Raw genomic sequence first — 18,554 nt, 5'->3', positions numbered from 1 at the left:
CATCTTCTCAATTGCTGTTTCTTCAGTTTTGGCCAAGACCATCATTGTGGTCCTGGCTTTCATGGCCACCACACCAGGAGCTGGAATGAGGAAATGGTCTGGGAAGCACCTGGCCAGCTCCATTGTCCTTTCCTGCTCCTTTACTCAATCCTTGATTTACAGTGTGTGGTTGGTAACTGCTCCCCCCTTTCCAGATGTTGACATGCACTCCCTGATGGAAGAAATTATCCTGGAGTGTAATGAAGGATCAGTCACCCTGTTTTACACTGTCCTGGGCTTTCTGGGCTTTCTGGCTACCATCAGCTTCACAGTGGCCTTCCTGGCCAGGAACCTGCCTGACAGTTTCAACGAGGCCAAGTTTATCACCTTCAGCATGCTGGTCTTCTGCAGTGTCTGGGTGTCCTTTGTTCCAACTTATTTAAGCACAAAGGGCAAATACATGGTGGCCGTGGAGATCTTTTCCATCTTGGCCTCCAGTGCTGGCTTATTGGTCTGCATCTTTTCCCCCAAAATTTTTATTCTTGTACTGAAGCCTGAGCTGAACAGCAGGAAGCACCTAAGGAGAAAATAAAAAATAAAAATGATCTTTGTGTGTACCTGAACCAAAAGGAGTCTACCATTCAGTTGGATCCTCAGGAAAGGTACTGTTATGGGTGCTATCAGCACAAGAAGTGGGATCATGTTTCAGGAGAAATACCGTTGATGCCTTTGTGGCTTTGTACTGTTGGGCTGTTGATGGCATTCTTTCATTATAGATATTTTATTTTTATTTTTTAATTTTTCATAGGCAATTGTAACATTCCATTTTTAAAACCCTTGAACACCAAGCTTGGTGAGATTACATGAGTATGGAAATTATGTCAATAAATAAATAATGAACAAGTGTTAAGTAAGTAACTGTCAACTCTGTATTCCCTGTCCAAATGAAACTGGCCATTGTGATGGCATATTATGGAGGATGTTATTCCTTATGTCAGATCAACTGCATACCTTTTATTAGAATAAAAAAGTAAAAAAAAATAGTTTCATTAGTACTGACATAGTCTCATTGTATTTATTTGCATTTAATTAAGAAATTAGCAGAGTGGATAATAGTTTATCCGTATCATCTGGCAGACTATGGGAGTTTCATTTAGGTAGATTCTCATCCCAAGATATCTTTGATCTATTCCTTTGTTGTATTTATGTACTTTGGTTATAGTTATATAGTTATAATTTGAAGGGGGAAAATACTGCCTAGAGTACCAATGCTTAGGAAGGCATGTTTTACTACCTGGTGTTTTTCTTAAGATGCCAAATTACAGCTTGGAAAGGACAGATACACTCCCATAGGAAGGTTTCACTCTGGATTCCTCTCCTGAAACAATGTCATCTTGTGACCTTTCTCATTGGCAACACCTACTCTTTGGAATAACCTCCAAGATAGAGTTGGCCCTGACACTGCAGGTCTTTCAAAAGGCACTAAAGGGTTAGCCTTTTCCTCTAAAGATTGAGTCAGAATGAGCACAGTTTTCAACAGATTTTAGCTTCTGATAGCCATTTCATTTATTTGTTTTCCTTTTGTTGTAAGTGCAGTTTTCTTGGCGTGTATGTCTGTGTGTGTGTGTTTTATTAAGTTCTGTACACTTCCCATTAACATACTGTTGGAACTGGGTGGCCATAATAAATGTAATAAATACTAATGATGAAATGAAATGAAATGAAATGAAATGAAATGAAATGAAATGAAATGAAATGAAATGAAATGAAATAGTATCCCAGCCCCCTTTTTCCTGTGGACTCCAAAGTGGCCACTTCATCTGACTTAATTGTTTTTCTGCTCCTGAATAAGTAGTGTTCCACCTAGAAGAGTGAATACTATATTATTTGTATCTATATACTAAGCAGGTAGTTTATGAGTTGGTCAAATTCATTGGCTAGTTATACTGTATGTGTCAACATTGGGTAACTCATGACACTATTTAACACTCTTCCAGAAACATCCAGATATGATACAAAAGGCTAACTACTCCAGAAGTAGGGGGAAAACCCTCGGATCTGTGAGCAGATTGAAATATTATACTGCTCTTTGAAGTCACCTGCTTTGGGGCAGGTCCCTACTTTTCTGGCTTCACTGCTCGATTCGTAGTATCAAAGAATCAGAGCATAAGGCAGGAGCTATTTGTTGAACTGAAGCATCCATCATAGTTATACAAAGTCCAACTTTACACAAAAGACATAACTTTGAGCAAATTAAATTAACTAAATTACTCAGTTATAGCCACCCAAGTGCTCTATTCTTTATTTTAACAGTCTACAAGGCAAACATTGCACCAGTGCTAATATATAGTTCAGAACTGTGGGGCCTAACAACCCCCCCCCCCAACAAAATCAAGCATGTTTTTTAAGACTTATTCTAGGGACCAAACGGAATACCACTGTAGCAGCAGTCAGAGCTGAAACAGGCACCCACTCCATTTACACTCTAACAATAATCAAAGCCTTTAAATTCTGCTGGAAGATCCTCCCAATGGAGCCTGAAAGACAGGGCCACAATGGGTGGGGGGGCAAGCGGGGCATGTGCCCCCAGGTACTGTGCTGGAGGGGGTGCCAAAATGAGCACTGGAGGGAAGCCAAAATGGTTGTGGAATCCATGTTTGCCCCGGGTGACACAGACCCTAGTTGCGGCCCTGCTGACAGATGACCAAAAACATCCCTTGAAGAACAGGTGGGCATACTTCAACCCACCACATGGATGAATCGACTTCTCCAAATCATCTCACAGCTTGAATTCTCAACATAATATCTACTCTCAGATGGACATCAGCCAATGCAATATTGAAATTAAGAGTGTTGGATGTGAGCTTCCAAACTGATCTTGAATCACTTGCAAACAACAGGTCATTGAAATGGCTGGCCAAGAATGAAATGTCTTTTCAAACAGAAAAATACCTGACAGTGGGATTGACTCAAAATCATAGGATAGCCCTTAACAGAGCAAGTTTGAGCAGCTGGTTTCTATGGTTAAATATGGACAACTCCACCAAGTGCCATGTTCTGAGAGAACGTGTGTTTGCGGAGCACCAGAAATAGAAGACATTGTGCCTATGCTCTTCAACTGCCAATTAAATGCCCCAGCAAGGGCTCAGTATGTACAGACACTACTTGACAGAACCACAGAACCACATGGGACTGTATCTTTTTTCCTTCAGGGCACAAAAGCATATGCAGTCATTAGAACTGTTAACTTAGGGCTGTCAATCAAAGAACATGTTGGGGTTACATGTAAAGATTATGAATTCACCTAAACACATACTCTTTTGTATTTTAATATTTATCTTTTTTTATGTCTCTACATTCCATTTTATCTAACACTATTTTAGCACACTGTCTTATTTTTGCTTTATCTGACCTTAATTTATTTTATCTTATTTTAACTGTATCTTACCTTATTTCTTATCTTATTGTGGCTGATGCCCACTGTTTCTATATGGTTAATGGATTAATCAATAAAGTTTTATGTCAACTAAACTACAGAGCATCCTAGAAAATATGGTTGACCTAGATAGCTTCCAGTCTGCATTCAGGCCTTGATATAGGACGAAAACAACTACGATTGGACACAATTGGGACATGGATAGGGGAGTACATCCCTCCTGATCATTTTAGACCAAGTTTTTTTCTGATCAAATAGTGGCTTGAGAGTCTCTTTTATAGTAATTCGACTCCAAGCTGAGCTGACAGTTTCATTCTGTGGTCATGCAGCAGGAAGAAAAGAATCTCTGGCTCTCCAAAGTGATAGCCATGAGTAGACATATTTTATCAATATAATTGTTAGTGTGTATAACATCTCCATTAAATTTTCAGTATATTTGCATGAAATAAATAATGGAGCAGCAACAGAGCTAGTATTCAGCCCCAGTTTTCTTAAAACAACTTGAACGGAAATAAAAAATGAAGCACTGTAAACAAAGTGTAATATATTACAGAAAAAATATAGTTCAGATTTGGAATCTGCCTATAGTACCTTCTGGTGACTTTAAATGTGACTGTGTGTGTGTGTGTGCACTTGAATGTGTGTGTAGGCTTAACACTCAGGTACTGATTGTGATGTTATATTTTTGTGTGTACCATTATTACAGTGGTAATATACCATTACCATTATCTTGCTAGTATGTTCTGAAGGTGAAAACTAGTATATGTAACATTTCTACTTTATTTTCAAGAAATAAATACATTCTCATAAGTAATAAATAATGGAGCAGAATCATAGATCTCAAGTTCAACTAAAAAAAAAAGAATAATATAACTTGTAAAGGAAGTATAATCACTTACTCTGTCTGTCTGTCTGTCTGTCTGTCTGTCTGTCTGTCTGTCTGTCTGTCTGTCTGTCTGTCTATCTATCATCTCCTGAGTTCTAATCTTGAAAACTCAGGAGAGATTACCTGTTTGTAAATGGTACTGGAATAGATGTGACTTCTAATACTTTCCCATACTTGATGCAAAAGAGGCAACAGCTGTAGAATTTATACTTTCCTATTGTTTTCTCTTTTGAGATGTTCTTTCTTGTTCATATCAGGCCTCAAAACTATGATATAACATTTGGGAGAAAAAATACAAATCAGTAACCCAGCACTAGAGACTATAATGGACAGGATCTCCACAGCAACCATATATTTTCCTTTTGCACTCAGATATGCTGGAACAAAGGACAACCAAACACTGCAGAAGATCAACATGCTGAAGGTGATAAATTTGGCTTCATTGAAAGCATCAGGCAATTTCCTGGCTAGGAAAGCCACTGTGAAGCTGAGAATGGCAAGGAAGCCCATGAAACCCAAGACACAGTAGAACATAAAGTCAGATCCTTCATTACACTCCAGAACTATTTCTTCTGCTGCTGAATTCATGTCAGCACCTGGGAATGGGGGAGAGGTTGTCAGCCATATAGCACAAATAATTCCTTGAATAAATGAGCAGCCCAACACAATGGATATGGCTAATCCTTTCCCCACCCATTTGGTCATCTTCGACCCTGGCTTGGTGGCCATGAAAGCCAGGATCACAATGATGGTTTTGGCCAACACACAAGAAATGGCCATGGAGAAGATGATTCCAGAGGCAGTTTGACGAAGGAGACAGGTCACCTTGTCAGGTTGCCCAATGAATAGCAAAGAACAAAGAAATGATAACAGGAGAGCAATAAGGAGAGCATACGTGAGGTTCCGGTTGCTGGCTTTGACTATGGGAGTGTCCTGATGCTTAATAAAGATCCAGAAGATCCCAGCTGTGACCAAAGAAAAGAAGAGAGCTGAACTGGCTAAAACAGCCCCCAAGGTTTCTTCATAGCTCAAGAATGTTATAACTTTGGGGAGACACAAATCCTGCTCCTCATTGGGATATTGATCTCCTGCACACTGAAAACAGTCATCCAAGTCTAGGAAATAAAATAGCACAGAAATAATAGATTACACAAAAATAATCAAATCTGAATAATACAATGTTCAAAGATAGTTGTGTTTAATATCTGAAAATCAAATGTGTTAGCATAGTTGCCATAACCTTACCACTCCAAAATTATTTGCTCAGGGATGCACTACTTGTAATTAAATCTTAAAAACTCAGCAATGCATTTATTTGTATCCATGCTTCATTGGACCAATTTGCCACATTCTTTTCTCACACATTCATTTAACTGAGTTTAACTGAAAAATATATATGAAATTATATCTTACCCTCCTTGTTGGAGATCTTGCCTTGTGGACATTGAAGACAATCATAGCAGCAAAATGGCTTCCCTTCTATCTTGCTCTTACTGTAACCTGAATGGCACTTCCCATTACACAGAGAAAGTGGCTGGGCCTTTCCACATATAAAAGAACAGAATCATTTGTTTTTCACAAGCTTTTATCTGGTGCCAGTGCATTAGGATTGTCTCTCTAGTCTCCTTCCATATCACCACATGCTTTGTCAATGATAAGCGATGGAGAAAGATGCTTTTATCAAGAAGTGATTTCAGCAGGAGAAAGACCTCAATCAGCTGTTGCATTAACTCAGAATTTTAATGTCTGATGATATAATTTTAATGAGGGAAGAATGAGGATGAGCTTGTTTGTAACTGCTGTAAAGATTGGAAGTCACTTCATTATATATCTTTTCTTTTTTTCTCTTTGTATTCCTTTTCATAGCTTTTTTTTTTTTACTTTTTCACTTCATATTACTCTTTCTTTCTTTCCTTTCTTTAATCTTACTGTATATTATTTCATATTTAGCTTTTATCTCTGATATATATATCAGATTGTATGTATGTATGTATGCATGTATATGTATGTATATATAACCTAAGAGATGGCTTTATACATGGACTTCACCAGATGGACAACATCGAAATCAGATTGACTACATCCTTTGCAGCCAAAGGTGGCGGACATCTATACAGTCGGTAAAAACAAGACCTGGAGCTGACTGTAGTTCAGATCACGAACTTCTTCTTGCACAATTTAGGATCAGAATAAAGAGATTAGGGAAGACCCACAGATCAGCTAGATATGAGCTCACTAATATTCCTAAGGAATATGCAGTGGAGGTGAAGAATAGATTTAAGGGACTGGACTTAGTAGATAGGGTCCCGGAAGAACTATGGACAGAAATTGGCAACATTGATCAGGAGGCAGCAACAAAATACATCCCAAAGAAAGAGAAAACCAAGAAGGCAAAATGGCTGTCTGCTGAGACACTAGAAGTAGCCCAAGAAAGAAGGAAAGCAAAAGGATAGGGGGAGATAAGCCCAGTTAAATGCAAAATTCCAGAGGTTAGCCAGAAGAGATAAGGAATTATTTTTAAACAAGCAATGCGTGGATGTGGAAGAAGACAATAGAATAGGAAGGACAAGAGACCTCTTCCAGAAAATTAGAAACATTGGAGGTAAATTCCAGGAAAAAATGGGCATGATCAAAAACAAAGATGGCAAGGACCTATCAGAAGAAGAAGAGATCAAGAAAAGGTGGCAAGAATATACGGAAGACCTGTATAGGAAGGATAACAATATCGGGGATAGCTTTGATGGTGTGGTCAGTGAGCTAGAGCCAGACATCCTGAAGAGTGAGGTAGAATGGGCCTTAAGAGGCATTGCTAATAACAAGGCAGCAGGAGACAACGGCATCCCAACTGAACTGTTCAAAATCTGGCAAGATGATGCTGTCAAGGTAATGCATGCTATATGCCAGCAAATTTGGAAAACACAAGAATGGCCATCAGACTGGAAAAAATCAACTTATATCCCCATACCAAAAAAGGGAAACACTAAAGAATGTTCAAACTATCAAACAGTGGCACTCATTTCACATGCCAGTAAGGTAATGCTCAAGATCCTGCAAGGTATACTTCAGCAATTCATGGAGCGAGAATTGCCAGAGGTACAAGCTGGGTTTAGAAAAGGCAGAGGAACTAGAGACCAAATTGCCAATATCTGCTGGATAATGGAAAAAGCCAGGGAGTTTCAGAAAAATATCTATTTCTGTTTTATTGACTATTCTAAAGCCTTTGACTGTGCGGACCATAACAAATTGTGGCAAGTTCTTAGTGGTATGGGGATACCAAGTAATCTTGTCTCCTGAAGAATCTGTATAATGACCAAGTAGCAACAGTAAGAACAGACCACGGAACAACGGACTGGTTTAAGATTGGGAAAGGAGTACGGCAGGGCTGTATACTCTCACCCTACCTATTCAACTTGTATGCAGAACACATCATGCGGCAAGCTGGCCTTGAGGAATCCAAGGCTGGAGTTAAAATCGCTGGAAGAAACATTAACAATCTCAGATATGCAGATGATAGCACTCTGATGGCTGAAAGCGAAGAGGAACTGAGGAGCCTTATGATGAAGGTGAAAGAAGAAAGTGCAAAAGCTGGCTTGCAGCTAAACCTCAAAAAAACCAAGTTTATGGCAACCAGCTTGATTGATAACTGGCAAATAGAGGGAGAAAATGTAGAAGCAGTGAAAGACTTTGTATTTCTAGGTGCGAAGATTACTGCAGATGCTGACTGCAGTCAGGAAATCAGAAGACACTTAATCCTTGGAAAAAGAGCAATGACAAATCTCAATAAAATAGTCAAGAGCAGAGACATCACACTGACAACAAAGGTCTGCATAGTTAAAGCAATGGTGTTCCCTGTAGTAACATATGGCTGTGAGAGCTGGACCATAAGGAAGGCTGAGAGAAGGAAAATCGATGCTTTTGAACTGTGGTGTTGGAGGAAAATTCTGAGAGTGCCTTGGACTGCAAGAAGATCCAACCAGTCCATCCTCCAGGAAATAAAGCCAGACTGCTCACTTGAGGGAATGATATTCAAGGCCAAACTGAAATACTTTGGCCACACAATGAGAAGACAGGACACCCTGGAGAAGATGCTGATGCTAGGAAGAGTGGAGGGCAAAAGGAAGAGGGACCGACCAAGGGCAAGGTGGATGGATGATATTCTAGAGGTGACGGACTCGTCCCTGGGGGAGCTGGGGGTGTTGACAACGGACAGGAAGCTCTGGCGTGGGCTGGTCCATGAAGTCACGGAGAGTCGGAAGCGACTAAATGAATAAACTGTATATGTATATGTATATGTATATGTATATGTATATGTATATGTATATGTATATGTATATATTCCGTAGCTGTCATTGACAGATGAAAAAGTTACTCTTTTTTTCTATTCAGTGCAACTGGCTGCAGTATCTTTCTCCTTTTGTATTTTCTGTGAAGTCCTCTTTTGTGACAGTCAGTTCTAATATAACATTTGGGAAATCTGTTTTATTAGGACAGAGCTTGCAGAAGCTATGGGAATGTGCACAAAAAAGGAAGACAAAGCAGAAATGCTGATGTATACTTGGAGGAAGAGTGTTTTTTGACTCAAAGGGTAGATAGACCAAAATATTTTACCCGCAAAAAGATTACTTGTACAGAAGTCAGATTGGCACATCTTTCCTTTTGCATGTTTATGTGGCTTTTTCAGGGTTTGAAGGATTTTGTTTTCATTTTGAATTCTGAGTCAACAAACCTAATCTGTTTTCTCATATCTCCCATCCCTTCCCTGACACACTTACAGACACTATCATTCACCTGTTGGGTGTCTAGTGGAAATGACTTGCTAAGCCAAGCCAGATGGGCTGGAAAATCTTCAAGGACAAGTGTCACACACTGTCTCTAAATGTGGATCCAAGACAGTTTTCAAAATGGTGAAATGGTGACTGGACATAGGCCAAAAGGTAAATGAATGATACCTGGTTAAAGCTTTGTGGCCATACAATAGCATCGTCAATGGTTATCCTTTCCTCTTGGGAACCCATGGGGTCTGTCCTCCCAACCCTGATTCTCAGGAAAGACAGATTTGAAAATGTGATCCAGTTCATAATATCAAATCCAGTCTCTAACTCTCCATTTTGGTTGAAGGAAACTTCTTCCCCAGCACTGTTGTTAAATGAGACACTTCTCACAAAATGGTTGAGCTGAATTAGAAAAGAAGCAAAGCGAAGAGTTATCTATCAGGATGAAGAACAATATTCCTTTCCCTCTTGGAAGTACATAAATCATATCCCTTTAAAAAATTAGAGAGGATAGTTGGTGATATTACAATGGCATTCATTAATGTCATTAATAGCATTGCCCTATAGGTCATTATTATGATTATAATGATCCAGGAAACAAAATATGGAACAAAATATTTAAAGGAAATAGAGATAAATATCAGAAAAAACAGATAATCAAATTTATAAATTCCAGTCCATTTTAAAGAGGATAAAGATATTGAGCAGAGTAATTCAATGACGCTGAGGCAATGGAAGTTGCAAAAAATGGTAGTGTGTAATGATTGCCTGTTCAAATCAACAACCAGACTTACACAGAGGTCTATGGAAATCTAATTTAATGATGAATAGTATGCAGAATCACAGGCAAAGCTGAGAATGCCAAAAGTGTGGGATTTCTCCCAATTAAACTACAAGCAATCCCAAACCCCTCCCCGAAATTTCAATACAACTACATTCCTCTGCAGGTGTTCAAAATGGTTGCTGGCAATCTCTGGGTAACAACCTTGGCCAGGCAAGATAGCCCAAACATGAATACTGTTGCACTCGCATCATCCATCTTCCTGCCTGGTATGAACTAACAGTAGCAGCTCCCTCCTGCTCAGTGACATGTGTCAGCACAAACATGGCCTGGAGACTTGTTACGATGTTTCAGGAACATTGGAACAGGAACCAAGTGTTGTTCTTAGTACAAAAAGGGATTTTACATATTAGCCCCTCAAAAGAAATTCAGTTCTGATTAGTTGGCAAAGCCAAAAGCTCTATTCAGAGTAACTGACAATTCTTTCACAGCACATTACCTATTTTTGCTTTGTGATTCCTGCTTTCTCCATAAAAAAAAAACAACAACAACTAGAAAATAGGGGCCTATTAAGTGATAGATTAATACAATTACGACAAAGCTTGGGACACTCAGGCATATGGCGCAAGACCAAACAACATTTTGTTCTGTTATACATACGGTTGCCATGAATCATAAACGACTTGACGGCAACTAGCAACAACAACATTAAGTGACCATGGATTTAAAAAAAGAAAAAAAGAAAATCAAGGAGGCACAAGAAAGTTTCTCTTTGCCTCATGAACTTGTGACCAATGATCTCTCACTTTTGCACTATCCATGTCTTGCAATTAATCCTAACAACGGGAGTTCCTATTGCCACATGTGTAAACTGACCAACACAATAATTCCAAAGGCAAAAATCTGTGTGAGGAGATCCATATCTTGGCTTTCTTCACAGAATCAAGTTTTGAAATATTTTGAGGGTGATGTCTTTGAATGCCTGGAGGATCATTTATATATGTTACGTGAATTCCAGTTAACATCTTGTGTGTGTGTGTGTGTGTGTGTGCATTTGTATGCATGCATTTGTGTGCAAGAGACACTTTGGACAGTTCATGTATTTACAAGGATAAGCACAACCTTTCTGCCTCCAGGGAGGAATATGCAGGTAGAGATTTAGACCACTCCATAATTTTATTCTTCTTTTCAGATGGCCTCCTAAATGGCATGAAAAATATGGCACAGTATGAACCTTTATGAGTTTAAGTCTGATCAAGGAGGTCCCAAGTTCTCCTCCAAATTCAATAATCCTTGAGTCTGACAGGTTATTTAACAGAGTGCAAACCTGAGATAATGGCAGTAGAGACCTGGCTAATGATACCACTCATTGTACTGAAAGGAGGAAAAAGGCAATAAGATAATATATTGAAATGATCATTTAAATTTCTTATCAGTCAAAAGGCAAGGAACAGGAATAGAAGATTAAATTCCTCCCCCAAAAAACATATATATTTAGCATAATTTCACAATATGACCCACAGGTTCTAATTAATCTTGGAATAATGACTTTCTTTAGCATCCAAATCTCCCCACCCATCATCGCTACAGATATGGTAAACACACCATAGTTTATTTGCTTGAGACATTACCTTCCACAGTGGTTGCTTCAGAAGGTTCAGTCTGGTTTCATGTTCACCTGCTCTGAACTTTCTGATAGATGAATGTAAGTCATGCAAAGCATGTGCCACCACATAGGCTGCATTATAGATGCTGTAGCTGTGGCCAGTCATATGCATTTCAAAGACAGATGTAGGCAGCGTGTCCAGTTTCTCCTCTCCATTGCAGAGGACCTCATCTTCCTCTTCAGTCATGTTGATGGGGAAGGAACATTCAAATGCATTTTTCCAGAAGACCTTGAAGAGGCTGTCTTCTTTTTCCAAGATAGGGTTTCTTGACTGAAGAAATTCCTGGAATCCTACTATCTTCTCTGAGTGAATTGCAAAGGATAAAGCACCATGGAGGAAGACTAGGCCAATATTTCTTACAAAGGGAACTGATGTGAAATCCATCTGGGCTGTCATAATCCAGATTTTACCCTTGTTCCATAGTGGTACATTATCATCTTTCAGCCTGTTGGAAAGTATTCTTAGAAGAATTATGTGATCAGTTTCACCATGAAGGACCACAACATTAACAGTGCTTCTGATAACTTCATAATATATTTTACTCCCTTCTTCCAGTGAATCAACCAGACTATTGGAATAAGTACTTTGGGGGAATTTTTCAATGAAGGCAAAGCAGATGCCTCTCTTGACAAACATGGGAACCACATTTTGCAAAAACCTCTCACCATTCTCGTCATCTACAGTATATGCACCAATCCATGTCCATCTGAAATGAAGCAGTAATTTGACCATACCCTTGTACTGATGTTCTGCATTTGGGAAAATCTGTTGCTGGAAAGTATTCTGATTTTTGACATCAGTTTCTGGAACAAACCCAGATACGATCTAAAAATAATGATGAATGAGAAAGACATACAGTATTGTCAGATAAAATGTTGATAGTGACAACCTTTGAATACTGTAGCTCCAAATTAGAAATTAAGTTGCAATCCATTTTTCAAAGTATGAATCCAGTTATATTTCACATCCGTATTTGGGGACTGTCCATGAACTAGAAAGGTTTGAAATTTCCCCTAGATCTTATGAATGAACAGAACTTGAAGAAATGGATTGAGTAGATCTGTAATTCTGTAACATAGAGAGTGGGATGGCTGAGCTGCATTAGCAAAACTGAACCATTGTGCAGTGCTTGACCAGATTTTCCAAGCAGCTGCATGAGTTTATATCTCATGGAATTAAGGCTTCTCAAATTAGATTAGTGAAGCAGAATTTGGAATATATTTCCTATTGTTGGAGATTTCTGTGCCATATCTCAAAGTATTTGACAGAATCTATTTTATTACTATTTTCAGCTCTAGTTACTTTGATAGACTGTGATTGAATATTGATGTAACCTTAGAGAGAGAGGACAAAATATAAATGCATATATAACTGCTGTAAAGAAGATTGAAGCCACTCCTTTATTTTTTTCTTTTTCTTCTTCCTTCCTTCCTTCCTTCCTTCCTTCCTTCCTTCCTTCCTTCCTTTTCTCTTTCTCTTTCTCTTTCTCTTTCTGTCTTTTCTTTTCTTTTCTTTTCTTTTGTTTCATTTCTTTCCTATTTACTTATCACTTTTAATTTATTTTTGTTTCCTTTTAATTTATATAGTTTGTACTTCACACAAAAAAAACCTTCTTTAATTAAAAAAAATAAGACTAGGACCGAATATTAATATTTATCTATATACACATACAGAGAGAGAAAGAGAGAGAGATTCACTAATATCTCTAGGCACACTTTCTAAGTCTGTAACTTCTGTGAGCAGCCCCATCATTCAGTGCTAATCATTCAAATGTATCCTCTCTAGACAAAAATGCAGCGCTATGGATAATAATGGAGGAGGAGGAGGAGGAGGAGGATTCTGTTCATCTATCTGACAGTCATTTCCTTCCTATGCCGCCTACTTCAAGAGCATTATATACCTGGGGCATCTTGTACAATGACAGGATGGTAGCCATGTGCAGAGAGACTTCAGAAGTTGGGCCTCCAATGACTGCTATTGGTCTGTTTTGGATTTCACAGTTGTAGTTAGGGATGAATCTGCCTTGTGTGGAGAAGAGTTCCAATGAGGCGCAGAAAGTCCAACCTGGAGAGAAATAGGAATTATAGATATGGATGCCCAGGGTGTGATTGGGTAAAATATGGGGATTTTCATTGATCTCCTTGATGGCAAACTCTAAGGCCAGGATGTGTTGGTAGAGTGGAGTCATAAACCTGAAATGAGAATTATATTCTGTATCACAACAAATTCAGTTCAAACTATGATACATGGTGTAATTGAGTTCAGTGTAATACTTCACATCCTGTCAACATACATGAATATGACAAAATATTGCTTAAATCATGATGACCTTTCTAGATCCATAGGCTTAATACTCATATGCTTTTGGAAAATAATTTAAGATTATTCATGTCAGACTGAGTTTTGGAACCAAACTCTTCCAGTGAATGCTTTCCCCAGGATACTACTCTTTCTCTCTGCATTTTGTAATAAGTTCCTTTTTGATGGTCTCCAAAATGGTACTGATGACTGTGGATTAATGAGTTCAGTGTAAAACACAAGCACAGTTTACTGGGCCTCCATCTACTCAAGCCAGTTCTCGCAGTGCAAACATGAAAACACTCAGCATAGTCACTAGTGAGGGATCTGCTTTTAAAGGTATGGAGAAGCTTCCTCTACTGGAATGTATAGGTCTATACCTACAAAAGTTTCTCTTGATGGGAAACTAGGTTCATGGAACTGTACTTTTTTTGCCTTTCCTTTTTTTTTAAGGGAAGAGGAACTGGGACAAGAATTAACTCTTAGCACACCATCTGCACTGGCTAGTTTCCTGCAGTGAAGCAGAGGGTTGAACTCAGCAGTCAGCATGGCCCATTCCAGTTTCAAGTGTTTAGGAATATATTTTGCCATTCACAGAGTAATCGGACAATAGAAATATTCTCGCATACGAACATCTTGTTTTCTCACGTATCAGCTGAGCATTTCCCTTCAGCTTGGTGATGTTTCCCTGCCTGCCCACTAAATGCACATTTCTATTTGTGCAATTATTTAATTATGGCAAACTGTAAAAAATTAAGAAATATTTCTTCTCAGGGAAAAGGACAATGTGGTAAAAAAGGAACACGAGGAGCTAATGATGAAGGTGATGGTGGTGGCAGAGGAGGAGGAGGAATCATAAATAGATGCTGTTCAGCAAAAAAGAGTTGAACACACACACACACACACACACACACTTCAGTGGAACCAGACCTAGCATGAATCTCATGTACATCTCCTTGATGAAATCGATAAGTTTTTTGTGTGTTTGCAGCTGTGTGCATCTTTGTTTAAAGACCTTACACAATGTCCTCAAAGAGTTCCTTGGAGGGACGTTCTGTGAAGTTTATCGTTACATAAAAGATGTAGATCTGAGAGAGAATGTCCACAATAATAAGATCTCCTGACTGATATTGCTTGTGAAGAAAAGGCAGAGGCTCACTGATGCTGCATTTCGCCCTGGGAATCATGCCCATCACTCGGGGCAGAAACACTAAAAGAAAGGCTACAAGTACCACCATCCTGAATAAAAACATTCTTTCTGAAAGCCAATTCACCTGTCCCAACATCATCCTTCTTTAGGTATTGTGGCTTGATTGAAACAGCTACTTTTTTGGTAGTGTAGCTTTCCTGGGCAGTAAAAATGATACATGAAGCAGTTCCTGAAGACCAATCACGACAGCTCAGAAATATAAAAATGGGTAGTTCTACTTGTACCACCAGCTACAGAAGCTCTCCTGGGACTAGTAATTACAGTGGAGGAATTCCCAACCTGGCATCAGAGGTCTTAGGAAAGAGGCTTTGAATGGGAAAACATGTTTTTCACAACTCCGTGTGACAGCAAGAATCACAGAAGCACATTAAGTTAATATCACTTTAATATCACATAAGCACATTAAGTACGTATGGACAGCAAGAGGAGAGTTCTTAATGAGAACATAAGAAAGAACTAGAACTTTCCTGTATTTGAAGTAGGAACATAAGTGATTTTTGCTTTTATTGTTCCAGAGTTTAAAGCAAAATTGGCTAATATGCAGAATGATATATAGTACTCTATACCTGAGTTGGCCAAATTAAGGTAAAATATTACACATGCCCAAAGATCTTTTTTACATCCCCCAAACTCCTTTACATTGTTCAAAATCTGAAGCCAAATCCCCTTCTCTTTCAAGGCTGGAATCACCTGATAATTGGGTAGCATAGCTACAGTAAAAACCCATTCTCTCTCTCCACCATAAGAAAGAGGAAAAATGAAATCTCAGCCTTTCTGATACGGTGTATGTAATACAGCTGTACACTTTTTGCCCTTGGCTTCCTCCACCATGACCCCCCCCCCCCCAAGGTAATGTCATTTCTGCTCTGCAAAGATTTTTTTAATTTGATATCAACTTCATTGAGTTTTGCTGTGGATTTCTGTTGAGAGTAGAGAGACAGGTTTTTATAATATGAGCTGCAGTTGGTTACTGGGTTGGTTGGTTTGGAAGTTAAATCATTGTAAAAGTAACACAAATCTGCTATTATGCTGGTACAATTTAATTACACTGTTCATAATTTGTCAGCACGTAGAAATTGTTCGGTGGTCCAATTTTTCATAAATAAAGTACTCCAATATAATAGTTCTGCCAAACCCTGCCTTGAAATATTCCATTTTCCTTGGAAATGAGACTTCAGCCTTTCTACTTAATTCCCAAGTGCATGTTTCCCTTAATTTATGTAATGGCCTTTTTGAGTTTGCTTTATTGCTGGAGGTGGCAACTACTGAAACTATTGGGTTTTTATTTCTAATACATGCACATCTCTGCCGTATTTCAAAGTTTTCCTGACTCTCCACCCTTCTAAATATGAAAAAGTCTAGAGGAAGGTTTTCCCTTTTGCCTTGAGATTTAATTGTCATGTCAGAAACCATGGAGGCTGCAGGCTGCTGGAGAGACAAGCAGGAGGTTCAGACATATGTCATAGACATGCTGAAACTAAACAAGTCCATTATGCTCTGGTAGAGTGAATAGGGGAACCCCCCCCCTTCCCAGTAGTATGCAACCATCTATATGATGAAAGAACAATGGGACTGAATAGTACCAAAAATAAGACATGTATCCTCCATCCATTTTGAGGATTTGAAGAACTTGTGGTTGTGAGAAACATGATGTTACCTTAAAGCAAGGATTCTCAAAATGTGGGGTAATACAACCACCAAAACCTTGAACAGCTGGATATGATGTCCCCAGGGATGTAATTATTTCATTTTAGGGTTTTAGGATTGTTTCATTTTAGGGTATTTGGGTTGGGCAAGAAGTACATATACCACATCCTTTGATTAATTAAATGTTAATCCTTATTTCACAAAGAATCTCCATCTTGGTGCTTCCCTGTAGAAGCCCTGTGCACTGAGGGCCTGCACAGCCAAAATGAGGAGCAAAGCCCAAAGCAAGTTTTGAAAAGCCCCCCCCCCCCCTTTGTTTGTGCAAACCTTGCTAGGAGTTTAAAATCTTGAACGTATGCCACCCAAACTATTTGGAACAGCCATGGAGTCCTAATGCCGAATATGAATTCCCACATTAAAGCATGGATGTGTGAAACTAGGGCTGTCTTTAAATTGGACAGTTTGATATAAGGACCTCAATAGCTCTTTTTAAAGAATATAATCACTGGTCAGATATAATAATTCTGGAGTGGTTATAATAGCCCAGATCCTTATTGTTTTGCTTTGTTTTGTTCTGTTTTGCTTTGCTTTGCCTTTTTTTTTTTTTTTTGCTGGTGGTTATTGCAGTTCCTCTGAGAACTGAAAGTGAAGAAGTTACCTTAATTAAATGGGTAAATATAGGTTAAATTAAACTGTGATTTTTTTAAAAAAATGCTTGTCATTTCTGAATAGAAAGATTATTTGATTCTCTTCAGTGAAATAGTGAGAAATGCAAAGGGTATTTTCAGATGTGTTGGTGGTTATAGTCACCCCATTGGGTTAGGAGCTGAAGTGAAAATAAACATAATTAAATTAGTAATTACGGGGAGAAATCATCAACTTGGGATCAGCGGTTCAAGGAAATACTGAAGAAGAAAACATGCTGCTTGATTCTAAGCACATATCACCACTGGTCTTCTTTAGTGGGATAGGAAAATAGGACAGAAGCCTGTAATTACTGACTGCAAGAAAAAGTTCCAATTACAACTTAAGAAATAATTTTAATTCCCCTATATTTGTAAAAGGAAATAAAGAAGTCTCCCTGCCACACATTTTAAGGCAAAATAGCTTCATATGAATTTCTGAAAAGAGTTATTCTTCTAGAAAATAGATACCATTCTGTCACAGGTGTGAACTACCTGAAGTCATACAAATATGCATGCCTTCTGGGCTTGTGCATGAAATGGAAAAATAAATGTTTTCAAGCAGAACAAAGCACTTTGTCAAATCATTTCAGGGCAAACCATGGTATCGTAGTAAACTAAAATTAAAGCCCTCCATGATTCATGGCCTGGATATTTCCAAGGGTGCATGCTCTGGACTGAATCTGTTCATCTTGTAGGATTTGAGAGAGAGCTTCTGTTGAAGGTCCTACCTCCAAATGAATTCCAGCTACTGGGGCTCTGGAGCAGGGCTTTCTACATGATGATGCCATTCCTGTGGAATGCCTTGCCCCTATGTATAAGAACCATTTCCTATCTATTGAATTAAAACTGGGCTCTAGAAGAGAGTGTTTGGGGGATATTAGATTTTCTTTTATGATTTACCCTGGTGGTTAGTGCTACTGCAATATATATTAATTGCCATTGCTTTGGTGTTTGTAACTTTTGTTTCTACTACATGTCACTCAGAGATTTTTGGATTGGAGCAGCACAGATATACTAACAATAAATAAACAAATCCTAGAATTTTAGTTGTTTGGGATTTTGGATGCTTAAAGGCATATAGGGAAAGGCTGGTATGCATTCATCTTCCTTCTCCTCTCCACCCCTCCTTATCTGCCTGAAGCTGAAATTCTTCTGGGGCCTCCATCATTCTTATTTTCAAACTTTGATTGGT

The 18,554-nt window shown here is 38.6% G+C and overlaps 1 protein-coding gene across 1 annotated transcript in view; it reads right to left on the bottom strand.

Moving 5' to 3' along the window:
- Positions 1-4,505: 4,505 nt before the first annotated feature.
- Positions 4,506-18,554, bottom strand: part of LOC134496918 (vomeronasal type-2 receptor 26-like) — a 29,176-nt gene continuing 15,127 nt past the window's right edge. The window contains exons 6-10 of the mRNA XM_063302634.1: positions 14,979-15,166; positions 13,422-13,713; positions 11,486-12,346; positions 5,715-5,841; positions 4,506-5,416 (exon numbers count right to left, since the gene is read on the bottom strand). Of these exons, the coding sequence (XP_063158704.1) occupies positions 4,506-5,416; positions 5,715-5,841; positions 11,486-12,346; positions 13,422-13,713; positions 14,979-15,166 (2,379 nt within the window). The remainder of the gene's footprint in view (positions 5,417-5,714; positions 5,842-11,485; positions 12,347-13,421; positions 13,714-14,978; positions 15,167-18,554) is intronic.

Source organism: Candoia aspera, chromosome 4 (genome assembly GCF_035149785.1).
Source record: "Candoia aspera isolate rCanAsp1 chromosome 4, rCanAsp1.hap2, whole genome shotgun sequence".
NCBI classification, from domain to species: Eukaryota; Metazoa; Chordata; class Lepidosauria; order Squamata; family Boidae; genus Candoia; species Candoia aspera.
Note: the sequence above shows the minus strand (reverse complement) of the source record. Positions and strands in the feature narration are given on the sequence as shown.